General features: G+C 34.0%; 1 protein-coding gene across 1 annotated transcript in view; it reads right to left on the minus strand.

Annotated features, from left to right (window-relative positions):
• The window catches only part of LOC145291463 (ADP-ribosylation factor-like protein 5B), a 150,644-nt gene extending 124,917 nt beyond the window's left edge, over nucleotides 1-25,727 (minus strand). The window contains exon 1 of the mRNA XM_080137322.1: nucleotides 23,444-25,727. Coding sequence (XP_079993448.1) covers nucleotides 23,444-23,489 — 46 coding nt within the window. The 5' untranslated portion in view covers nucleotides 23,490-25,727. The remainder of the gene's footprint in view (nucleotides 1-23,443) is intronic.
• Between the last annotated feature and the right edge of the window lie 1,635 nt (nucleotides 25,728-27,362).

Genomic DNA, 27,362 nt, shown 5'->3' on the forward strand with positions numbered 1-27,362 from the left:
TATCTTTGGAAGTGGCACTCCGACCATGACAGACTAATCAGAATCAATCATCAGGCCTTAGATGAAAAAGATCCTTCCCCTTATCTTCATATACAGCAACAAAATAAGGAAAAATAAGCGGATTAAAACCCGGTCATGGTCTGTTGCTCAAAAGAAGGTCATTTAAAAAGTGGAGCAAGACAGTAAACAAAACTCTAAGATCAAAGAAACTGACCTCCCTGAAAAGACAAACCAAGACAATACAATGTCTGAAGAGAAACATGATTCAGTGTTATCTCATGCGAGTAATGAGAAAAATAGGGATAAGATGATTGCGTTATTTCAAATGATATACTCGGAGTATATAGGGTGTGTAACATTTGATGACAGCATTTATACATATGAAAAAAAAAAAAAAATTTACTGAAAAACGTTTTTGAGGATAAGAATATATTGTTTTGTAAATTTATTAAAGTCTTTTTCAGTTTTGATAATGACATTTATGCATGGTATTAATTGCTTTTATGCTCGGATCAGGCAGTCCTTGTTCATATTGCAAATTACTCTATAAAGATTTTTAGATTTTTTTTTTTTAATGGAAATCGCTTCAGACAAGACATGAAGCAACTTAAAAAAAAAAAAAAAACTTTAGGTAAAAATCTTGTCAAGAATAATTAGTGTATTTATTTGCTTCCCCACCAAAGCAAATTAGGCACAAGGCGGTTTTTAATGTCGGATAAAAACCAGCTCCCCTAAAAGTAGGCAAAAAGGGGGCACTTTGGTTACCAAAAATAATAATTGTCCCATTAGATAAATAAATTCTGACCCAGAAAACAGCAATTTTCCCCCCTTTATCAGAAACATCGCTCATGTATTGCAAGGTCTAAGGACAAAATAAGGGAAGTGAGAGTTATGAACCTGCCAAAATTAAATCTAAAGTTCACATTCTATAATCCTAAAACTATGAAGATGTTCATTAACTTTTTTCTTCATCTGAAATAGTTTTTTTTTTTTTTTTGTTTTTTGCAATCAACCTCCTTGATCTAAGATTACAACCAATGGTCTGCTGTACTTATCAAATAAATTCACACATTTCCTTTATGCATCTAGAAAGTCTCTTAAGTTTTCATAATGGTGCTACCTTTTTGTTATAGTTTTCAACTCTTTGTATTTTCTATTCTATTGTAATTTCCTTTCTTCTTTAGTGTGCCTAATGTCAGGCGAAATTTTCAATGGAAACGAACAAAGCTTCTTTACAAGGGCTTCCCCCGTAACATATTCCCAAGGAACTACTTCCCACACATTGCCAAGAGGCTACTTCCTACAGATTTGAATATGGTCATCTCTAAAGTCAATGTCAACAAATTCAGCATTTGTTATTACAATCATTCCATGGCATGTGCTTGACTGAGCTCTAATCTAAGGTTGCCCCTTGCCAAACTTTCACAAAAAAACACTCGATTAACTACAACCACTATATGCGATTTCCCTCACTATCTGTGCCTAAATCTAAATGCAGATTCCATGAACAAAGCTTCTTTCCTAGAACTATCTGCCTGTGGAACACTTCCATTAGCCTGCTTCCCCGCTGACTACAATATGGTAGCCTTCAAGTCTAATGTAAAGAAGTTCTTGTTGAGTCATCCCTTAAATAATCAAATTCTACCCAATTTACACCATTAAAAATTACTACACTACCACCCTACATTTATTAACCCTTATCCTCGAGTGGTCTTCGGACCTTGATAAGTGGTGACTCCCTTGTAAAAAAATCTCATTAACTCTTATCCTCAAATAATATTTGGCCTTGATAAGTGATACCGCCCTTTTTAGTATATATATATATATATATATATATATATATATATATGATGATTGCAACGTCTCGTCAGACGAGTGCCACTCCCTCAGACATTTAAAATCCATGAGCCCAAATGCCTGAGGGAGTATCTATACAAATATGATGTTACAGAGTCTTAGCTTTGTACGACAGCTAAGTCTCTCTCTCGGTTCAAAATGTTGAGATCCAGCAACAAGCAAGAGCAAGATAGCCAGCAACAAATTAAACTGCAGACCAGCTTAATGCGGGTAATGGTCTTCCGCTTTATGGTTTTTTAAATCAGAGATTTGCTTCTCCTAGAAAGGTTGTCTTCACCATGGCTTACGGGCAGCCCTCTCCACCCCAATACACATATACACACGGTGCTAGTTGGCCGTTGACCCAGAAAAAGAGTTCATTCGCCCTTTGGAAGGTCTTGTTTTTAATCCTTCAGGGAGACTAGCTGCCCTCCTCACCAAACAAGTCTGGTGGGGGGAACCAGTTTAGTTGCCGGTGACCCGACCATATATATATATATATATATATATATATATATATATATGATAGATAGATAGATAGATAGATAAGATGACATCGGCAATATTTTGTAGAACAGAGCTCAACCTTGATTGCCTGAACTTGGCAACACAAAACCTATCCTTGTTTGAGACTTTTTTAATTGCAATGAGGTTAAGTTTTGAAGTGTTTGCTTTGTTTTTTAAGGAGGTGCAGATGGCAAAAATGGCTATCATGTGGAATTGACATATGGAGTTTAAGGAATCTTTTCCGTTAGACCAATGTGGAAATAATAGAAGAGGACTTTTTTTTCTGAATTAGGGAGGGTGTTTTTGTTTGTTTTTCAAAATGACTCAAACAGGAGAGAGGGGAATTGAGGAGTTTCTTTTATAAACAATGATATATTCTTGAAAAAGACAATGAAGATTTCAACATGAAATTAGATTTTATTTCAGTAACTAGATGTAGACATCCCCCAAACCAAAATTTTATTTTTTATTATACCAAAGAACTTTGAATGTGTTCACATAGATCTTTGCAAAACAAACAAAAGTAGCAAATTTATTTTGGTAGCTTAGTTAGCCACCAAATTATAACTGTTCAAAGTTCGTTGGAAATTAGAAAATTTGCCGTCTTGTGTATTATTGGTCTGGAAGCCAATTTTCACAATTGGCTAACTAAAAATGCAGACTTTGAACACTTGCAAAATCCTTACAAATACGTAATCTTGTAAGAAATCAAAATTAATCATATTGAAATAAGGTCATTCCTATAACAGGTCAAGCGATCATGCAACAGGATTTTTTTTTTTTTACTGAAGGCAGAGTAAATTTTCTTAAATCTAATTTATAAAACTCACTATGTGTGTGTCTGTTTGTCCCCAGTTTTTCAAAGTGCATCTACTTTGGGAGGCAGGTTAAATTATTGCATTTTTGTGTATCGATTTTTATGGGCTTTTAGTCAGTAAAAATAACTGCTAAGTGGTCGAAATTGAAAAAAAATCAGAACTTGCCAGGCGTAAGTCAACTAAACGTGTTATTTGTATGCATGCATAAATACACATTTATACGTTAAAGTTAGTTAATGTTTAAATATTTCTTATCCATCTGATAGTTGGAGCACTGTGTGTTTTGGTTTTGATTCTAACTGATGGTACCCAACCCATAAATTTTTTTTTTCAACTTTTGAAATCACTTGGGTGCAATACAATAATCAATAAAGAATCGACTATATATAAATATGAAATCTGCAAAAATTAAAATATTATGTTTAAGCATATTTTACGACTGGGCAACACCAAGTGCCCAGTTAGTATTTAATATAGCAATTAAAAATTTAATATAGGAATTAAAAATAGAAAATTTAACAGATTATTTTGATGTTTTCATACGTTTTACGTACCAAATAAAAACCACAATAAGTTAATTGATAAATTTGACAATTATTCTTACAAATGAAGAGACAGGTAAATTTAAATAAGTAAAAAGGCATAAAAAAGTGTATTTCTTAAATAATAGGTACTTATCTAGTTTACAACCTAATCTCTGGCAACTTAGGGAGCTTTACGTGTTGCACATTCCGAGTTATCAAATTCCTCAGGATTGGCATTTACTGGCTATGCTTTACAAGGCAATGATTTATGCTCACTTGGAATACCGTGTCTCAAGTGTTTGCCAGAGTTGGCAGGATGTTCTGGTTCTCCTGAGTGTCTACAGTACTGTGTCATCAAATATTATATATTCCCTGCCACGGCCCTGTTCCCTCTGGAGTACATGATATGTTTGGATTAGATCTGCTGTCTACTCATCGAAATGTTAGTTGCATCTGTTACCTACAGATTATTTCATGGTTCTTGCCCCACCACAATGTTTAAACATTCTCCTGTGCTGTGGCTGAACAGACCAAACCTGCAACGATATACATTCACATTAGACCCATTGCATAATCACACCAGTGTTTGCTCAGAGATGTACCAGCAATCTCCATTTGCACAGTGTTCTGCAGTCCTGAACGTGTTGCCTCAGAATTGTGTGAATAAACATGTATCACTGTCACATTTTCGGAGTTCTGTATTGTCTAACTTTCCTGATTTTCTTAAGTTTTATGCATTTCCTAAATAGCTAGGTAGCCTCTGCCTATTGCTAACGGTTTTTTGGACTATGGCTTTATAAAAAATAAAAATGAAATAAGCAGCTGGAAGATGTTGACGCGATTAGCCAATCAGTTGTCAGATGACGTTTCAATGAATGTGAAATTCATTAAAATCAAAAAATATATTTTTTTAAAACCAAAAATGACTTTTTCATAATGCTATGTCAATATAAAAATCACCCTTTCTCCTGCTCCATGTTAAGAATGGATGTTTTCACTTTGGTATCTTTGGGCTGCTTACGTAAGCTGACAAAAGATGCAGACGTGAAGTTATGGGAGATTAGGTTGTCAACGATCCTATTTCAGCTGCCTTTATGTTCCTTGTCAAACAACTTTCTCCTCATTTCTTAACACTTTGTGGGGGGAGACGTCACTAATATCACACACGTGCAGCAAATTCATCTGAATATATTCTGTGGAAGTATTTGTAAAACCAGTAGAGTTATGCAGCGATGCTACAAGAGCTAGAGCTTGGCAGAGTAAGAGGTTTAGAACTATTGTCGTATCATTAACTACAATGTCTGAGGTTTGAGAAGGGGTCAAGTTGTTTAATCTGACTCCTCTAATGAATATTGAAAGCTTTTAAGTAAGGAGTCAAATATTTTGACATTCGAGGAGCTGGAATTAGAGATGAACCTTATAACGGACTGATTGTGCAACCCTGTTATTACATGCCCCCTCCACCTCACCGGTGTTAAGAAGTAAAAAAAAAAACATACAACTGGGTCTTCAAATTAAGTAACACTGCAGATGAGTTTCAAAACAGGAAATTGCTTGGATCAGTAAATATCCGAGAAAACCTTTTATACAAAAAGTAACTTGTTTCATTTTTTTTTTTTTTTTTTTTTTAAGAAAAAGATTAAAAGAATCGTTTTGGAATTGGAAATTAGGCTCAAATTTTTCTGATTTCAATACCACCAAAAAGTTCTGATTCTTTCTGATTCCTGATTCCTTCCCTCTAGAAAAGAATTTGAGCAAAAGGTGATAGAATCCATTCTACTGTCACAAAAGTGAATGAGGCCGATGTGTCTATCGGCAATAAGTTCTTATGCCCTTGAAATGAAAAGATGGCTTGCAGACTGAAAGTCTGGTAGACCAGGTGATAATTAAATGGATGGTTGACAAGCAGGTTATGATTTGCCGGGAAGATTTGGTGTTTGCGTTAGGAGTCATGAAGATAATGGATAGTTTAGAGGAGAAATATCCTTCACTCAGAACGATAGTTGAGAATGCACCAGAAATCCAACATGGCGGCAACACCTCTTTGTCCAAAAGAGCAGGAAAATGGTGTGTCAAACAGGTCTCAGCTTGCCAGTTAACAATCATGGACAGACATGGAATCTTTTGATTAATCCATTGTCAGAAGGTGGTATAAAGAGTTTTTCTTCAGACTCATTTGTAAGGCAGGGATTCTGATTTGTAATCCTATGATGAGGATAAAATTAAAGTTTTCAAAGAAACAATTGTTGTGAAGGAGAGGAAGTACAATGTTGATTTGCCTTGGGATGAGAACAAGACAACTCAGGTGGAGTCGGATTATGTCTCTTCCTTGAAGATTTTCGAGAGAGGAATGAACTCCTCAGCAAATAAGGGGACTTTATGAAGACTATATCAATGTCTTCCAGGAGTACTAAAAAAATGTATATCATAGAACACCCGCATGTACAGGAAGACTTTAAAAACTATAGCTAGGTCCCCCATCGTCCAGTCATTAAACAAGGTGTAGAAATCACCACTAAAAGTCGATTTTTTTCCTGAAGGATGGCGATCGTCTGTATACCTTCAGACATAAATCTACTATGTTTGCTTTCATACCAGTTCATTCATCTGGAGTTTCGTACTCGGATATTATGCTGAACAATTCACTTATGATGTCTTGAACAAGTTAATTGGAAGGAAGAAATTAGAATATTTTGATTTCCGAACAATCATTTCAGATAGAAAGCTGTTAATGACAAACCTCTCAATTATATTGCTTCTTTTGACAGGGATCTATATATTTTGATCCCTAGCCATTTTTTTGCAAATGGTTATAACCTGTGTTTATTATTGGAAAACCACAAGGTTGATGACCTTTGACACGATCCTTCAAGTAGGATAGATTTGTTGGAATCTCTTCAATTAAGAGAGGAATTTTTGGATGTTGGTTGGTTGTTTTACGGCATATCAACTCTTTTCAGGTTATTTAATGCCAAGTCCAGTTATTTTGAAGAACAGTTTTTTAATAGAATATATTTTTTTTTTTTTCAAGTCGGTTTCTATTTAACCCATAGTTGGGACCCTAACAGGTACAACCACTCTGAGTCAGAGTGGACCTGGGAGCAATGGCAATTAAAGGGTGGCTCCACACTCCCCAAAGCCCGCAAGCTGGAGCCTCACCATCGCATATAGTTTAAGGTCATATCCAGGACCGGAATTTGTGGAGAAATTCCATAAAGTGAGAAAAGGAAAGAAATATAACAAAGACACTTTTCCGCAGGTTTAATGTGGTAATATTATCCGGCGTCCATATTTGTAACATTTTCCTTTAAATTAATAACTTTTCGGGTATGCTGATTTAAAAATTTCCAAAATCTTCGCAAATTTGCGCATACAACAATGGCCACCACATATAACATAAGGAATTACATTGCTTAATATCCAGAAAACTACTTATTTGCAGAAAATTTAAATGCAATATTTTATGTTATAAATGGTGCGATTGTTGTACACGTATATATTTTTTTTAATTAAAAAAGATTAACACTTCATTATCTTGAAAATTCATTCCGTCGTTTTTGTTTTGAACAAATATGGCCACCGCGTTACACTATTACATGAAACATGTAGAAAAGTATCTTTTCAGTATCATGAAAACTAACTGCAGGACCCAACTTTAAATATGATATTCGTTTTCAGCACACCTGAAAACCCCCTAGAAAACAAGTTTTTTCTAAGTTTGCATTTAAATCATTTCTTTCTGATAGGTTCATAAGAGTAGTAGTTGATGGGCAAAAATCAGAAGCTCACAGTATTAATGCTGGAGTCCCTCAGGGGTCCATCCTGGGCCCAACTCTTTTCCTGATCTACATTAATTATCTTCCAAATCACATCCTTACATCTTTTGTAGACATTTATGCTGATGACACTACCATTTATGGTAGCACATCTAAGATAGTAAACGACCAAGTTCTCTGATTCTCTCTCCTCTGATCTTGAGCATATGGTACAATGGGGAAAGGAGTGGCTGGTTACTTTTAATGCATCTAAAACCAAGCTTCTTTCTTTACATCATCAACGTTCTGATCCACATCTGGCATCAATTAAAATGAATGGCTATCGTCTTGAGATTTCAAGTTTTGACAAGTTTCTGGGCTTGACCATTACTCCTGATCTTAAAATGGAACTCGTACATCAAATCTGTTGCCAAGGCCGCTGGAAAAATCGTGGGATCCTTCTATCGATCCAGTAGATATCTCACTGCTGATGCAATTCTCTATCTATATAAGAGCCAGGTACGTCCAAGGATGGAATACATCTGGGCAGGAGCTGCTAGAAAGGACTTGTCCTGCCTTGATAGAGTTCAAAATAGATTTCGTAGCCTCGTAGGAGATGTCCTTTTCTCTTCTCTGCAACCTCTATCTCACAGAAGAGATGTTGCGAGTTTGTCTCTGATGTATCATTATTTTTATGGAAAGTGTTCGACTCAGCTTCAGTCTATGGTCTCCCCCTCGCCAAACTTTCACAAGAATCACTCATTTAGCTGAAAACACTTAATAATTCCCCCCCACTCTTTATCTGTGCCTAAACCTAAACGTAGATTCCATGAACAAAGCTTCTTTCTTAGAACTGCACGTTTGTGGAATTGTCTTCCGTTTTCCTGCTTTCCAGCTGACTACAATATGGTTGTCTTCAAGTCTAACGTTAACAAGTTCTTGATTAGCCGTTCCACTTGTTAACAAATTTACCAAATTTCCATTTACTAACGATTATTTTATTGGCCAATTTCTACTGTACACTCTTTACCCCTTATCCTCGAGTGGCCTCTTGGCCTTGATAAGTGGTGATGCCTATGTAAAAAAAAAAAAAAAAAAAAAAAAGTAGATTTTGTGTTGGTCTACCACGTCACAATTACCTTTATTTTAAACTAAAACAGCAAGTCCTGTTTGATAATCGGAACATTTTCACAGAGGTTGGGTTTCACCTGCTACCCGTACGGTCACACTTAGGATCGTCTATGCTTCTGAATTGACCAAGATATTTTAAAATATTTAAAAGTAAAGTCTATTTTAAGTTACAAAAAAAAAACAAAAAAAAAAAACATATACTTTTTATTATAGAAAACTAAGAAAAAACATTTCAAAGTACGGACTAAAAATTTTTTGGCAAACGTGTAGTTTAGCGGCGTAAATTATTTGCCAGACAAAAAATTATAGAAACTATTTATTTTTATATAAAACATTATTAGACCCAAAGGCTGAAATAAAACCCGAAAAAATTTCATTTTTTATTATTTTTCCATCATTTTTTTTGGACTAAATGTACAACAATGAAGGTCACCATATTGTTTTTAAAATTTGGCCTTTTTACGTTCTTTCATGAACTATGTTTTTTGGGCGCCATATTTTTTTGTAATGACAGTGTACAAAAAAAAAAAAAAAAAAAGGCCAAATTTGGTCTTAGAAAGGCCAAATTTTAAGCAATACAGCGGTCTCGAATGTCGAACATTTAGTCTAAAAAAAAATGAAATTTTTTCTGGTTTTATTTCTGCCGTTGGGTCTAATGTGTTTGGGTTTGTATTACTGTACACAGATTCGAAAAAGTTGTTAAAAAACAAATATAACAAATAAATGTTATCAAAAGCAACATAAGTTACTTTTCTACCTAACTGGATATGTTTTTAGTGTTTTTATTTAATGTAACATGTTTATTCAGCCCGAAAAACATACAATGTTTACCGATGTATTGGAAAATTAAAAATGACGCCCAACTCTTTCTTTGACACGGTAAGTTTGGGAAAAGGAGTTAAAAATAAAAAATGTACAAAATACTGTTAAATCCCACCGAATATATGTCAGCCTATGTCACGGTAACATATATTGAGAGAGTTTCTAACAGTATTTTGTCTAGTTTTTTTTTATTTATAACCCCTTTTCCCAAACTTACCGTGTGAAAGAGTCTGGTGGCATTTTTAATTTTCAAATACATTGGTAAACACTATGTTTTTTGAGCTGAATAAACATGTTACATTAAATAAAAACACTAAAAAAATATCCAGGTAGGTAGAAAAATAACTTATCTTGTTTTTGATAACATTTATTTGTTTGTTTTTTGACAACTTTTTCGAATCTATGTGTACAGTAGCAGTGTCAGAAATCGTCAGTAAAAATTTGCGGTAAACAATGGAATATTTAGACTTACTGTCTTTCGAAGCTTATAAATTCTTGAAAAATGTAATTCAAACCATAATTGTTTTTTAATTAAAGGAGCAAAGACCAAAATTTTAAAAAATAACAGGTTTAATAGCAATTATGCAATATTTGTTTTTTTTTTTAATCGGTTTTCCTTAAAAAAGATTTAAAAAAAAACAAAAAAAAAAAAACGAAATTTTACTTCCTTCAATTATAAAAAATATACATAAATTCCAAATAAATCGAATCCTATAAAAACTAGTATTCGATGAGTAGTTCAATTCATTGTTAAGAATTTATCCATATTTATACTTATATTCCATGTCCTTTTTAAATAAAATACTTTTTTAAACAAGGATTAAAAACAAATGCGAACTCATTTTTTTTTTAAACTGTTCAAATACAAGGGACACAAGTCTGATTTTATTCACCTTTATAATGCGGCGCATAGAAGGGACATAAATTATGTCTTTTTAATGCGTACTGTAAACCAAATTTAGTATTTCGGTCCTCCGTACTTAAAAAACGGAAATTATTCACTTATAAGTTTTTATTGTTAAACAAAAAAAAAACAGTTGACCGATTTTTTTATTTTTTTTATTCTCTTAATGAAATACATGCGTTTTTGATTGATTTGATTTTAATACTTCTTTATCGACTAAATTTTGTTTTTTTTATATCTAAAAAAAAAAAAAAAAAAAATTTTATGAAATAAAAAAATTGTTGTAAGCATCGCATATTTACTTGACATTCTAAGCATAACATAAGTTTCCACTAAAAAAAAAAAAAAAAAAAAAAAAAAAAAATGGTTTTACATTTTGGACTTTACAGGTAAATTTCCAAAAAACTATTCTTTTTTTTGTTTGTTTTAAATTGCAATATATTATTTATTGATCTTTTATCTTCAATTTGTGATATATAAAACTTTGGTACATAAATTAATTATTAAAATTTTAATAAACATTTCAAAATGGGGTGGATGAAAAACGGTTGTCCAAAATATTATATTTAGTTTATTGGAAAGAGCATAAAATTTCACATTGACCCTGAAAATATCGTAAAAATTGAATCAATAGAAAAATTTTGATAGATTTTTAAAGTTTAAAAATTGAAAAGTATTTAACTCATAAAATTCAATTGATTTCGTTACGTAAAAAAAAAAAGAAAAGAAAAGAAAAAATTGCTGCATGAAGACGCGCCCGCGCTTTGTAAACACTGTTTCTTTTTTTAAATAAAAACTAATATTTCTATAATTTTTTAAACAACTTTAATAGTTTATTTTGGAAGTATATTCCATAAAGAAAATAAACAACTCTCTTTAAAATGAGAAATTACGAGTTTTTTTCATATTTTATTCGCAGTTTTCTGTGAGAGGTGTCAAAAATTCCCTCAAAATTCTGATACGCCTATGTGTACAGTAATACAAACCCATGTGTTGTACGGCCCTGTCGGTGGGGCATTAGAATACGCCGACTGCCCCCCCCCCCTGCAGAGGGTAAAAGTCCCTCAATGGGGGTCCTGGATATGACCTTAAACTATATCCAGTGGTGAGGGCCCCAGCTTGTGGGCTTTGGGGAGTGTGGAGCCACCCTTTAATTACCATTGCTCCCAGGTCCACTCTGACCCGGAGTGGTAGTACCTGTTAGGGTCCCAACTATGGGTTAAATAGAAACCGACGTGAAAACAAATATATTCTATTAAAAAAAAATTTTCTTCAAAATCTTTGGATTCGGCATTAAATAACCCAAAAAAGGGTTGATATGCCGTAAAACAAAAACAACCAACCAACCATGTGTTGTATATAAAAATAGTTTTATAAATTTTGTGCCTATTAAATAATTTACGCCGCTAAACTACACATTTACCAACTTTTTTAAATATTACAACAAAACCATTCCGAAAAAAAAAAAAATCAATATAATAACTTCTTTTTAAAATTAAACGAGAATTAGCAAGTATAATTCAGAACGGACTTTTCCTCGATATACACCGGCAAGACTTGGCATGACTTCCGTTAAACAGAAAGCGGAAGTAGAAAAGAAACAACTTTATTTAACATAACTGATGTTGTACGATGGCCATTGGCCAACAACTGCAGTCATTTGCGAACGTTTCAGAAAGAGATAATTCAAACATCTTAAATAATTTCAGTTCCATCTAAACATAAAATCATATCCGATACAAAGAAAGCCGGTTCTACAAAAGGAAAACCCTATTTTATTTATGACCCGGGGATTGAGACAATTCTCGTAACAGATTTAGAAGTAGACAGAGTTTTACATTAATACTCTCCCCTCCCCCTTTTACTTTGACGTTTTATTATGCAATTAACGTGTTCAACGGAAAATTAACTGAAGTTTAAAACTGAAGATGCCAATAAACACATAATATGAACGAACGAACGTCTATTTTTATTCCAATACGATAATTTCCTTTTATTTAATACTAAAAGAGCTTATGGCGGTTACCATAGATTTTAACGACGTTTGAAAAAGGGTCACCATTTCGGTCGGTCCCCTTTTTGAGGCACCTCCGACATTAGAGAGAGAACAAGAGTGCTGAAAAAGAACGGTTATGGAAAAGAAAACATCAGTTATAATTAAGTGCGACGAGACTTTAGGATTGATGATGTTTTATAAAGGTTTCCAAGATATATGGGTACAAAGACGATGGTACATTTTTTTGATAAAAGTCTTTACCCAGGGAAACGGGTCCGTCGCATGTTGATGCTTCTATCGTTCCCGCATGTCTGAGAGAAATTTCTTCTTTTGTATCTCCCTCCAGGACAGTCCTTTATTCCGATTGGCTGAAACCTCTGGTGACGTTGAGAGAAGAAAGGAAGGGAAAAGTAGGGAGAAAGAGAGAAATAAGGGAAGCAAACCGTAGCAGGATTATAGTAATAGTTCACTACACGAGCCCCCCTCCAAATAACGGAGTTAAGTACCCTCCACAGAATTATTAAATATGTGTATTGCCTAAATCTGTTTAAAAATAAAAGTACTCATTTTTCTTTTTCCATGTTACTTTCCTACCAGATCTAGACTCATATGTGTCAGCAATTTTATCTTTAACTTTGTCGGTATCGTCTGTCTTAATAAGATTATCATTAGTAGTACCATCATTTGTCTGTGCCTTCTCAGTCGGTCTAATTTTATTAGTACTAGTTGGTTCTATGTACGGCTTTAATCTATCTATTGATACGTGTGTATGAGTACCGTTGTTCATATTGATCTGATAATGCTTATCTGATCGAGTAAAACCTTCATAAGGACCTGAGTACGGTGCTTCTAATGGTTTCCTAACTCGATCAACTCTGAGTCATACTTTTTCACAGGAAGATAAACCTTTTGATATAAATGTTTTGGGACTGTCATGGATATATACTTTTCCGTTGTTGAGTACATCAATTTGAGACATCCATTCACACAAATTACGTATGTACTGGTTATTAACTGGAGTTTCTTCTACTCTCTGCTTGTGTATCATCTGCTGAGGAATCAATATCGGAGCTCCAGTAACAGATGTAAAAGGGGAAAAACCTGACCTGATTCATTAGGGGTGCTATGTATACCCAGCAGAATAACCGGTATCGCTTTCATCCACGATTTTTTTCAAGCCATTATTGTCGCTTTAAGGGTACGGTGTGCTCTGTCGATCATCCCATTACTTTGAGGGTGGTATGAAGTTGTCCTCAATCGGTAAAAACCTACCTTGGCTAATTCCTGGAACAATTTGCTCTCAAACTGATACCTCTGTCAGTTACAACATGCAGTGGGACTCCAAATCGAGCTATCCATGCATTGATAAACGCTTCTGCTGCCGACTGTGCAGTTATCTCAGTCATAGGATGTACTTCAATCCAGCGAGTTGCATGATCGATGCAAGTAAGCAAATATTTGTAAGGGCTCAGGTAAGGGTTGGACTCATTGCGCGTTAAGGGCAGGGGTCCAACGATATAGATATGTACCATCTGGAAACGTGCAAATGGTAACTAAAATTCTTGGACTGCAGACTTTGTGTGTCTATGAATTTTTGATTGTTGATACACTACACATTCTGCACAGAATTGTTTAATCATTTTATCTAAACTAGGCCAAAAGTATCTGGACTTGACCAGTTTTATAGATGCTCTTGTACCAGGATGCACCAAGCTATGTAGACTGTTGAAAATAGCTTGACAAAGGATAAACAGTCTGGGATACTTAGTTGAAGTATCGCATAGGACTGAGCCGACTTCGCTTGACACACAGTATTCTTTCAAATTAGTGTATGACTTTATTTCGTCATCACCTTTTTGTGCCTGGGCAATTTCAGCCAAGTCGCATGCATCTATCTGCACAGCTAATGCAGGCCGAGACATATAGTCTGCAACTATATTCTCAGCTCTTTTAATGTATTCCATGTTAGCATTATATTCGGCAAGCACTGGTAAGTGTTGCTGTTGTCGATCTGACTTTGCCGGTGTCCGACTATAAAAGGCTCTGCATAATAGCTTATGATCAGTGAATAAGATCACGTGACGACCTTCTATATTGTGGCGGAAATGTATCACTAAAAAATAAGCTGCTAGTAGCTCTCTGTCAAACGTGGAATACTTGGCTTGGGTTTGAGAAAATTTCTTGGAAAAGAAACCTATAGGTACTGGTTTCTTATCTATCAACTAGTGTAATGCAGCACCAGCGGCGTATTTACTAGCATCTGTAACTAAGTGGTATTCTGTAGCTGAAGACTGTGGATGAGCTAACGCCGTAATTTCCGATAATTTGCTTATTATTGTTTTGAAGGCGTTAGTTTCTTCCTCATTAAGCTCGGTCTTTGCTTCAGGATCCAACCTTATTCGTTCGGATAGTGGTAAAATTATGGATGCATGATTAGGGACTAATTTGCAGTAAAAACCTGTCATATCCAGAAATCTATGTAAGCTTTTTGAATCCTTAGGTATCGGAAAATTTCAAACTCTTTAATTTTCTTTAAAGTAGGCAACAAACCTTCTTTGCTTACGTGAAGGCCTAAGAAATCTAACTCTGGTACTCTGAATACACACTTATCTAAGGAAATCTTTAAATTGTTATCACTAAGGATCCTAAATACTCTATCTAAATCTTCCTTGTACTGTTGCTCACTTTTGCTAAAAACTAGTATGTCGTCTAAATATATAAATATGCAATTTAATTTAAAAAATATTTTATTCATAAAACGCTGAAATGTAGCCACAGCATTCTTTAAACCAAATCGCATGTAATTAAACTCAAACCAAAAGGTGTCACTACTGCTGTCTTAGGCACATCTTCAGGGTGTACCTTAATCTGATGATATGCTGCAATTAAATCTATTTTGGAAAAATATTGTTTATTAGCTGTGTGCAGAAGGAATTTATATTTGGTACCGGGTAGCGGTCTGTTTTGGTAATGCTATTTAACGCACAGAAATCACCGCACGCTCGATATGACCCATCCGGCTTCTTCACCAAGTGCAAAGAGGTTGCCCACTCGCTACTGGAAGGCTGAATAACTCCCGTATTCAGTAACTTTTTAAATTCTGCCTGTGCTGCGTCTAACTTAGGACCGGAAAGTTGTCTGGCTTTAGCAAAGACTGGTACGTGGCTGCCTGTATCAATCCTGTGATACACTCCACCATAGTCTTTGTTCGTGTCGCTATGTGGTGAAAGCACATTATTATATTTACTTATTACTTCTGTAACATAACCTGCTAGGTCTATTTTGTTAATCACTACAGCATTGGTTCCCGTTACTGCATTGACTGTAATTTCACGCTCCATTATGTTATCACGGATGGATCTATTTTTACAATCCACTATAATGTTAAATTTAAGAAGTCAAATCCTAACAAAGGGTTAGTGACATCTGCGATCACGAAACTCCATTGAAAAGATCTTCTCAAACGGGGTATCTTAACTTCAAGGTTTGTCTGGCCATAGCATTTTATGCTTTCACTGTTAGCGGTAGAGATATGAACAGGAGTTGGCTCCAGAGTAATTCCATTTACTACGGAATGTGGTAAAATGGAAACACTGGCTCCTGTATATGATAAAATTGACTTTAGACGCTCCTATTTTAGCAGAAACTTTTAATAACGGCGGCACTACTGGAGCAAACGCAGTCCGCCTTTCTAGTTTTCCAAATCACTAGGGGCGGGAGAGGAAAGGCGCGAGTTAGGTGGAGTCTGTAAGCTACTCTTTTTCTTTGGCCACTTACACCATGGCTTACATGTACAAGCCTCCTCCGCGAAATATATATGGGCTCTACATATCTGCTGCTGCTGTTTCCTTCTATATGAACATAGGCCGGCTGGAATGGTTTCACTAGACTGTCTGGTGGTAATATGGTCGTTTTTCCGAGCTTGACTCTCAATCGCCTGAAATACTGACATATTTTCTATTAATGGCATCAAGTTGTCAGATAGTCGACCTAACTCCGTTAACGGCATTTCAGTGTGGCTGCTATTACTCGGGCGATTTGCTTCGGAAGTGCGTGTATGAATTTATGGCGCACTATCTCATCGCTTGCCCCTATTCTATCTGCGACCGTTACCATCTCCTGGAGGTATAATGACGGACGACCAGTTAACGTAGTGGTCCACATCAACTTTTCCAGGAGTTCAGGTCTGGTCTTTTCATATGCAGACAACACAGACTCCTTTAACTTCGCATAGTTTAGTGGCTGCAGAATTGCTGGTGGTATATTTGTTACCACGTCAGGAGGCAATGCGTTGATTACTGTATAGAACTTAGTATCATCGCTCGTAATGTGTCTGAGATGGAATTGAGCTTCTATTATTCAAAACCATCCCTCGATATTCATCTCCATAAATTGTGGAGGTTTTACGCTAACCTGTTGTGTGTCCATTATTATTATTACTAATTATTATTATTAATATTACTATTATTACTACTATTAATTATTATTCCTATGATTATTATTAGTTACTATTATTATTATTATTTTTTTTTTTTATTATTATTATTTATTTGTAGCTGCGAATAAAGGAAATGGCTGGGGTGTGATAAGCAAGAAGAGAGAAAAGCGAGTACTCACCAAAGATTAATTTCAGGAGGTGCTTGGAGAAATAGCGTCAATTAAAAAAATTTTATATATATATATATATATATATATATATATATATATATATATATATATATATGTATGTGTGTGTGTGTGTGTGAATATATATTCAATGTTCTTAAAGAAAAAAAAAAACTGAGTTCATCGATGCATACACGTGTTCCAAAATTGGCTTCACACATGTGCGTCTGGAAGGTTCCTTTTTCTGCGTGCGGGTGTGTGTGTGTGTTTCAGAATGAAATTTGGGATTCTGTATTGATTCTTAAAGTCACTTTTTTGTTGTTACAGAATAGTTTTTAGACCAGATTTTATTTTAGTCATTTATCTGGTGAGAATCACGTAAAAAAGTTTTGTTTTTTCTTTTTTTTTTTTTACTGCTTATTTTTCTTGTTTGTTTGTTTGTTTTGCCTTATTTAGCATAAACCGTTCCACAAAAATATATATATATATATATATATATATATATATATATATATATATATATATATATTATCAGCATTTCTTGGAAAGCGGATTTATATATACTTTTTTTTTGTAAGGTTCTATACTGTAGTTTTAGAAAGGCTTTTTCTTCTTTACTCTGTCACGTTCTCATCATTTTCGGGGGGGGGGTCGTTCTTTGAAGATTGCATGTAATATACACACGTCGGGCGTTCACCAAATTATGGCGGTAACCATAAATTTTAACGACGTTTGAAAAAGGGTCACCATTTCGATCGGTCCCCTTTTTGGGGCACCTCCGAAATTAGAGAGAGAACAAGAGTGCTGAAAAAGAATGGTTGTGGAAAAGAAAACATCAGTTATAATTAAGTGCGACGAGACTTTAGGATTGATGATGTTTTATAAAGGTTTCCAAGATATAGGGTACAAAGAGGATGGTACATTTCTTTGATAAAAGTCTTTACCCAGGGAAACTGGTCCATCACATCTTGATGCTTCTATCATTCCCGCATGTCTGAGAGAGATTTCTTCTTTGTATCTCCCTCTAGGACAGTCCTCTATTCCGATTGGCTGAAACCTCTGGTGACGTTGAGAGAAAAAAGGAAGGGAAAAGTAGAAGAGTAGAGAGAAAGAGAGAAATAAGGGAAGCATACCGTAGCAGCATTATAGTAGTAGTTCACTACAAGCTATCGAGCGTTGCCCAGGGTCATATAAACCAAAAAGAAGAAATGAATTTGTGTTTAATCACTTGAACATATATCAGCACTTTTTGATGACTAACGTTTTTATCCCCAGCAAATCCCTGTAGATTTTCCTGTATAAAACAGTATAACAAAACAGTCGCATCGTTTTTTCGACACAGCATATCTCCTTTAGCTAGGACTTGGGATTCACTAACTTTACCATACATGATTACTGTATTATTCCAATTTTGATCCGCAGGCAACACCATGTACTTTGTCTAGTATACGACAAAGTAAAAAGGTACTTATACAGTTTAACCATGACATTAAAAAAATTAAAATATTGAAAAAAAAAAAAAAAAAAAAAAAGTTATATTTTACGTACCCGTTATGGAATTAAGTTTCCCAAAAAAGAAAAAAAAATGTTCACTTAATTTGATCAAGTATTTTTTTTTTTTTTTACAGCGGAAAAACAATTTGTTATTATATCGAGTAAAAGGTAGACATGTTTCGATTTTTAGACCACGAGGAAGGAAGAAAAGCTCTTATTTAAGATGGAGAGGAGGGTGTCCGCGCTTTAGACTTTTCTCCTCATGGCACCCCCTCCTTTCCTCGTTATCTAAAAATTCAAACATAGCAACCTTCAGCTATAAAAAATTACTGATTCAGCACAATTCCTGACATGAACTATATTGAACTTTCTACTTTATATCGAAGGGTAATTCACTGCTCCAAATTTTTCATTTGCCTCAAAGTGGATGGATTACTAATTTGTCTCGAACAGCCCAATCTGCATACAAAAGCTTATGCAAGAATCAAGAAATCCATTCAAAGTAAGCGTCTTAGCATAATGAATTTTGTGCCCTTTAGAGTCTATCACCTATGTGAATTTTAACAAAATACTATGGATGCGATAGTAAAAATTTACTTATATATATATATAGTAATTTATAAAATATATTATGGCGATTAAGCTACACTGAATGTTTCGCGTTTCATCCACTCTCGGACTCTTCAGGCTTATGCACGAATTCTGTGGTTGTTTATCGTTTTTATATGCTCCTCTTCTATTGAGATTTTAGTTAGCCAATCAGCTTTCTAGTATCCACCGCGCCCTTCCTACCTACCACTGAATTCGCGCATAAGCCTGAAGAGTCCTAGAGTGGATGAAATCCGGAATATTCAGTGTAGCTTAATCGCCATATATATTTTATAAATTACTAACTAGCTCTACCTATGTATTGAGCACTTTTGAAGTAAATACTTAAAGTTTACGCATAAATCTATACTTTCATATATTAATTTTATGTGAGTAAATTAAGTAGTTATATATATATATATATATATATATATATATTAGTGATGGGATGATTCCAATATTTTTCCCTCCCGATTCTGATACAATTACAGATTTTGTACTAAATTCCTGATTCCGATACAATTACCGATTCCAATTCTTTATAAATCTCTAAATATTTATTATATAGTTGTATTTTTTTTTTCTGATTATCATAAGAACACACATGTTAAATGTGCAAATATTTTCCTAAACATAAAAATATACTTGTTGGGGGACAATCTATAGATTTTAGTGTTAATTTAAAACCAATAAATATTTATTATTTTATTATTACCAACAATGGAAGATTTAGCTTTAAACAAAATCAAATAAAAAAAAACAAAAGAATCGTTTTGGCATCGGAAAATCGATATAAATTTTTCCGATTCAGATACCCTCAAATATTCCGACTTTTCAATTCCCGATTCCGATTAATCGACCCAACACTAATATATGTATACACAAACATACACACATATGAGGGTCGTTCCAAAAGTAACGCAACCTATTTTTGACTGAACCAAATTTGAAGACCTATTAAGATAGGGGTGGCACCTTCAAAACGAGCAACCTCTTGTGATCCAAAATTTATTTTTCTACCCAGTCACCACCATTCTAAATGCACTTTTGTCAGCCTCTTTTGATGTCTATCATAAATGTCCAGAATTCACTTTGTCACTCACATCTCCTTTACCATTCTGAAATCGACGAACCCATCCCCTAACTATGCTGGCATCGACTTCATAAACATTCAACAGGTGCCAGTGAATGTTGATCGGTTCAATTTTTTCTGCATGAAGGAATTCAATGACACATTTCTGCTTCCAACGCAAGTCGATGACAAGAGTTGCTTTCTTACTATCTCACACTGTCAATACCTGCAACATTGAGATAAAACTTTTACCGCAGAAGTTCAACTATCATAACAATCGAGTCTGTAATCTCCTCTGATCAATTCGGGCGGAATAAAAATAAGAGGCATTACTTTTGGAACGTCCCTCTTTTTTATATATAACAGAAAAGATGGGACTTAATTGATAGTGATCGAAAGAGTTCAAATAAAAAAAGAAAAATTATTTTTAAAATCGCCTAAATCCGATCATCTACTTAATTTATTTTTTTTTAATATAAAATTTCAACTATGGCCATCTCATTTTTACATTGCTAGATTAAGTTACTATAAACTTATTAATAGTAATAATAAGCTTACCCTAATCCAATCGGCAACCGCCCTCGGACCTAGCTTTACTGTTCGGGTTCTACTACCCCCCTCCCCCACTCCACTTTTTTTTTTTTTTTAAACTACGTTTTTTAGTCTAAAATTTGCGACTTATTCCTCTTCCCCCAAATTAGCAGCCATATCAAGTTTACTTGGCAAATGCAGAAATCTTACATTCAAAACATGCATTAAAATTATACAAGTAGGAAAGTAACTTTCATTGCATTTGGTAACGTTTTTACATTTCATTATTGGAATCCTTTGAGATGAGCAATTTGTATATTGATTTATTTGCGGACTGTTATCCTAATCATCATGGTTGTTGTTTCACGACGTATGAAGATGAAGCTAACCAGTTCACAAATAAATAAATATACGGTGTGAATAAAATAAAATACGCACCAAGTGCGCTTAAAAGCCAAATCACAACGCAATATTAGGAAAATAAACAAATATTTTGTTTGAAATTTATAATTTCAATATATTTCGGAGAAAAACTCCATCCTCGGTATGGTATTTTTTTTTTTTTTTTTTTTTTTCTCTCTTCTTTCTTGCCATGTTGTAAAGTTGGAGAAAGAAAAAAAAAAAGTCTGTAAAGATCCGCGCGTTGTGTCTCAGCGGTTGTATTTGGAAATGTTGGAACTGTGCGCTGATGCGTATTTTATTTTATTCAAATTAAATCAACTTTTCTTTAACGGAACTCACGCCATTGACGTTAATCTCGCGTTGCCAACGCATAGTTCCAACATTTCACACATTTGTCTGACATAGTTTTTAATGTTTTTCAATTAATCTAATAATAATTAAAAAATAAATAAATAAATAAAATAAAGTTTTCACGAGCGGCTTACAAAAACGGAAGAACCAAACATTTGTTCTTTCGTTCTTTTTTTTTTGGGGGGGGGTATTCAATTATAGAGCTTCTTGTGTAGTTTAATAGGTGCTTCTGCAGTTTAATTAACCGTTTTTCCGTAAGTAACGCGCCGACATTTACCGAGTAGAATATCGTTTAACATTTCGGTACTAGTGCACTTATTGATCCGTGCTGAAATAATAATGCTATTATTTAAAAAGCCATTCTTAACATGGGGAGGGAAGGGTGTTTTGACCTATTATATACTTTAACCTTACAATTAAATAATTAAAAAAAAAACAAAACTAATTAAACTTGGAAATACGATTTAAAAATAGCGCGGATCAGTAAGTGCACTAGCACCAACATTTCACAAAAATTCTGTTTACATAGGGGAGGGGGAGCAGGGCGTGGTACTGACGCTGTAAAAACACAAGATAAAGAAAATCTGTCAAAGGTTTATTGGTAAATTTTTACGACGTGCCGTTAAGAACGGCTTTCGGAATAAACACCCCCAACCTCGAAAGCCGCTCTTACCATGGGGAGGTATTCCGAAAACCGTTCTTAATGGGTGGTTGGAGGTGTTTATACTACGCGAGGTAGGTCGTAAAAAAAAAAATACCGGTTTATTTTTTTAATGTTCTTTTAACAACGACTTGGAAAATATATTAAATATTTCACAAGTAAAAATACGGGACGTATCATCATCCAATTTGGTAATCTTGTAGCGGAGAGTGGATTTGAAACAGCAAACAGGTCAATTGAATGAGGAAACCCCCCCCCCTCAAAAAAAAAGGGAGGGAGGGGGGGGGGAAATTATCGTAATCTAATCCGTCCGCGTTCAGACGGTGGGAGCGCCTCAGGCAACAGATAACACCCCCTCCCCACCTTCCGAAGGGGGACAATGCTTGGGAGGATAACCTCCCGAGAACAAGAAGAGGCATAACTCTACTGTGATCGTAGATGAGTCCAATATAGATTTTAGGGGGGGGGGGACTTCGTTATAATCGCGAAAATCGAAATATTGAATTTTAAGTAAAACCAATGGTATCTATTTAATTGTCATGTCGCAGTAATGAACATATCCAAAAATTACGAAAAACGATTAATTATTAAAGAACATATTTACGGATATTTACAAGTTTTCCGTAAATGATAAATTAGTGTTTATTATTTAAAACGGCGCTTCCACAATATTAGAACAAAATTTTGTAGTCGATAAATGAAGTTTTCAGATAAAAATAATGGTTTCTACAGATTTTTTTTTTGTTGTTGTTAATTCTAAAATTACGGTAAAACTATACAAACACCGTGACAGCGAATTAACCCTAACCCTAAACCTAAACCTAACCCTAAACCTAACCCTAACCCTAACGCTGTCACGGTGTTTGTATAATAATACCAAAATTACAATGTTAGCTTTCAAATTATGCAGTCGAAATTACATGAATATTACTGAATTATCAAAAAAAACAAAAAAAAACTTTGTGTTAGGTGAAAAATTGCGGCCATCTTCTTTAAAGCGAAACGGAAAATTACGTCTCTTTTGAACTCTCGTGTGTCTTACGATCGTTTTCATCAAATTCCATTTTTTATTTTCTTTATTAAATAATAATTTCTACCTTATCGATTTTCGTAATTTTAGGATATAATCATCTTAAAAATACTAAGATTACATAAATACTATTGTTTTCATGTGAAAATCAGAATTACGATTTCCGAAATTTCGTCCTAATAGTGTACAAGCGCCTATAAAATTAGTAGTAAAAAGGTTACTTCTGCAGTTTAACAGTCACAATTCTTAACATGAGAAAAGAGGGAAGCTTTCTTAAGTCTTATGTTGCACGTATGGAACTCTCCTCAAATAAAAATAATTTGTTTGTGGATATTAAAATGCACTAGCGCGAAAAAAAATATTTAAAATAAATAAATAAAATAATTAAAAAAAAAAAAAAAGCAAAACAAACTTACCTTCATTTGTGAATAAGCTCCACAGTTTGGAGAAAAGAAAGCCCATGTCAAAGGTTAACGTCCAGATTGGTGTTTATTTAGTGGTGGGGGTTAAAATATATAGAACGACCCAGGGTGGAGGGGTCGAAAAAAAGAGAGATTAGATTAAGACGATCGGGGTTGCCTTAAAACTTTATTATTTTGGTACCGATTTATTCAAAACCCAGAAGAATTAGTCAACTGGAAGGGTGGGGGGGGGGCAAATAGTACAAATTGATATTTTATTGTCAATTGGATAAAAATATATATATATTTTTTTTAGAATTATTATTTAATCAGTGTTTTACGTGTTGTAGAGACATTATTGGTAGAAGAATGTGGACATAGGCATGAGAAATAAACGGGCACTTTAAAATTAGGCATGGGTGGTTTCAATTTGATTGTTATTTACAAGATTTTTAAGGGAGAGAAAACGCGTGTGGGAGAGTTCAGAAAATGTTTTGGATTGAGCTTTGTTTTAAGCATTCAAAAATAAAAATTAAAAAAGTACATAAAAACAAAAATAAACTTTTTTTTTTTTTTAAGTCTAACGTATGCTTACTAGAAACATATGCTTACTTAAAAAATAATAACAATGATTTCAATTTAAAAAAAAAAATCTAATTTTAATGTATAGTGTTAAAATAAATAATAAATAAATTTTAAACCGAAAATAAAATATCTGCCTTAGTGGAGTGGGTTTCTATGGACGGAATAATTAAATTAATGTATTTCCTAGTAATTATTTATCTCTCCCCAAATACAAAATATTTAATACGTTAAAAATAAATAAAGGATCCAAAATATGTTAGGTTCGTTTAACAAAGAAATAAAGATTAAAAAAAAACTAAAACAAAACGGTAACCAATTCCTTCGAGATAACCAACGAAATTATTTTAGTAAGTTTGAAAACCGTTAAAAATGTCAAGAATCAGTTTAAAGTTTAAATGATAAAACTATTTTTTTTATAATAAAGTAATCTTATAAAGCGAGTTAAAATTCATTTAATTTTAAGACTTAACTTTTAAATATTAACACCATCAAGGACTAAATTAGGTTATTTTGTAATTTTTTTTTTTTTTTTTACAAATTTAGATTTCCATATGTTAAAAAATATCTAACTTAATATTTGAATGTATGAATTAATTTATTTGTATAATAAAATTATATGAATACACGTGCATATTTTTACGTAACAAAAGTTGGATTGTATTTATTAATTATAGGTTTTATTGTTCCTTGAAATGAATAATGAATAAATGAGAAGAAAAAAATTTGGATAATTCAACTAGAAAAAAATATTAATAATTTGAGATTAAAAATAAATAAACGAAATTGATTATAACAGTTTATATCACAAAAAAATGATATAAAGGAAATAGATTGGATTCTTTAGGAAACGTTTTCTTTTTAATTGTATCACAATTTGTTTGTAGTATTTTATGGTAAAAGGATTTTATTTATTTTTTGTAATTATTTTAAAAATTAATTCATTAATCTAAAATCTACACAATTAAAAAAAAAAAAAAAAAACTAAAGAAATGTTATATCACAAACGTTTAAAAAAATTAAAAACCAAATAACTACAAAGAGTAATTCTACTCATCATATTTTATCGAATACATATATATATATCAATAATAAATGATAATAAAATTTATTTATTTTATTATCATTTATTATTGATATAGTTCTATTCTACAGGATCGATTCCTTTATTTGCTAATCTTCGAGAGTTGGTGTCTTAATTCGGCTCGATTCCGATTTTTTATCGATTCTGTTTAATGTTTATATTAACGTTTCATATATATATAGTTATTATGTATACATTGTTTAAGTATTTACTCCCAACAGTGCTCAATACAGGGATATAGCTTCCTAGCACCATATACTACGTGTAGATAATACTATATAGAAATGTATAGACATCTTGTCAATCACAACCACGTTTCAAACAGAAGGAATGGGTTGGGGGGGGGTGTAAAAAATAAGGTGGGAGAAAAGAGAATAAAAAAAACAAAAAAAAAAGACGGGGAGGAGGGGTTTTGGGTTAAACTCACGGGGAGGGATTCAAGTGCATTGAATAACAATGGGTCTGTTCGATGAATTAGTCAATCTGTAGGTAATTCCTTGTAAAAAAAATCCTTGCTGGCTGTGATGAAGGAAGACGTCCAGTGTGTGGCCAGCCTGCTTGTCTTTCGTGTGATGTTAAACACCATAACACACGAACAGTAGTGAAATATAACGATAGCGTTCGGGTGACGCTTCGAACACCTACGGATGACCAAAAGCGATATATATATGTGTGTATGTATATTTCTTCATCTTAGTTCTTCATGAGTTATTTCCCTTTATTTCAAGCGGGTCGTGTCAGCGTGTTTCATACATAAGCAAATCCAAAGCCGGCGACGAACCGTTACAAACAAGTTACCTTTTCGTCGGTACTTGAGCTACACGATTAGCTAATTTGTTGATTTTGCTCGATGCTCAGGAATTCATCCTCCCAGGCATTACCTCCTCTTTTCGAGGGGCAACAATAGAGTTACTTCGCCTTTAATATGAAAATGGCACAGGAGGGCAGCAGGTCCCCGGACTTCGATCAAAATGAAGTATAGTTCCAGGCATTATCTTCTCTTTCGGAAAGGGGGGAGTGAGTGACAGTGAGTGCTGATCGACTGGAGAATGCCAACAGAGCTGATCATGGCAACTTTTTTTTTTATTTTACCATTACGAGTGCATACTTTTACGAGGACCTTTCTCTAATGTTTTGTTTAGTTGTTTTGTTTCACGGCTGATCAACCCTTTTGGGGTTATTTAATATCCAATTCAGTCATTTTGGTTCAAGTTCTTTGTATCTTCAAATGTTTATTCATAATGTTTTTTTTTGGGGGGGGGGGCAAAATATGATTGAGTTTTGCAACAATGTTTGGTGCATTTTAGGCCAAGAAGCAGGAATTTTCAGACAGCCTGATCTGGTTGGACGAAGGGAAAGAAATGCAGGCGATTGTACAATAATGTACCTATTTACAATGCCTCCCCACGGGACTGAGTTAGACACCAGGGTCGTTTTTTAACATGGAGAAAAGGTACAAAAATAAAAAATTGTCTCAGTCGTGAAGGACTGCTCCTCCACCGAAAGAGAACACGAAATGGAAGTGAATGCAGCTGCAGCATTGCAGTATCTGAAGAACAGATACTACACTTTGATTTTGGCCAAATACAATAATGTAATTAACACACGGTCTAGACCAAAATAGCGACTTGGAGCTGATTTTATCCCCAACGTTCACGCCAAAGTAACCTGCATTCTGTACGTGCCCGTGCCCGTGCCGTGCAGTCGTGCACACTTTCTCCAACATGAAGAATGTGAAAGGGGATGATGAAGAAAACTGCAGTTTTTCAGTGCTGAAAAAACAAAGCAAAAAAAAAAAAAAATCAAATGAAAGAAAAATAATTTTCTATTTAACTGCATTTTTGCGTGTGTGTGTGTGTGTGCGCGCGTGTGTGTGTGTGTGTGTGTGTGTGAACGTTTTTAATATAAATTTTTTACTACGATAAATTGTTATTTTTATTTTATTTTATTTTATTTTATTTTAAAAAAAATTTTTTTCACTACAAACAAGATATATTGCCACTTGGACGTAAGGAGTTACGATTTGGGATCATGTTTAACAGGAGATTGTGGGGAGTTGAGCAGCGAGATTTCTGTTCATATTACATTTAAACTTCTGCATTTTAGTACAGTCAGGGAAGCAGGAAACGGAATTCCAAAGTCTAGCAGTTTGAAGGAAGAAACTATTAGAGTAGAATGCTTTCTGGCATCTATGAACCTCGGCAGTGAAGAGGTGGGATTTTGCTGCTTTTCAGATTAATTGGAAGTATGTATGTTGAGGGGACACAA

This window comes from Euprymna scolopes, chromosome 12, assembly GCF_053919585.1.
Source record: "Euprymna scolopes isolate OS-2025 chromosome 12, ASM5391958v1, whole genome shotgun sequence".
Classification (NCBI taxonomy): Eukaryota; Metazoa; Mollusca; class Cephalopoda; order Sepiida; family Sepiolidae; genus Euprymna; species Euprymna scolopes.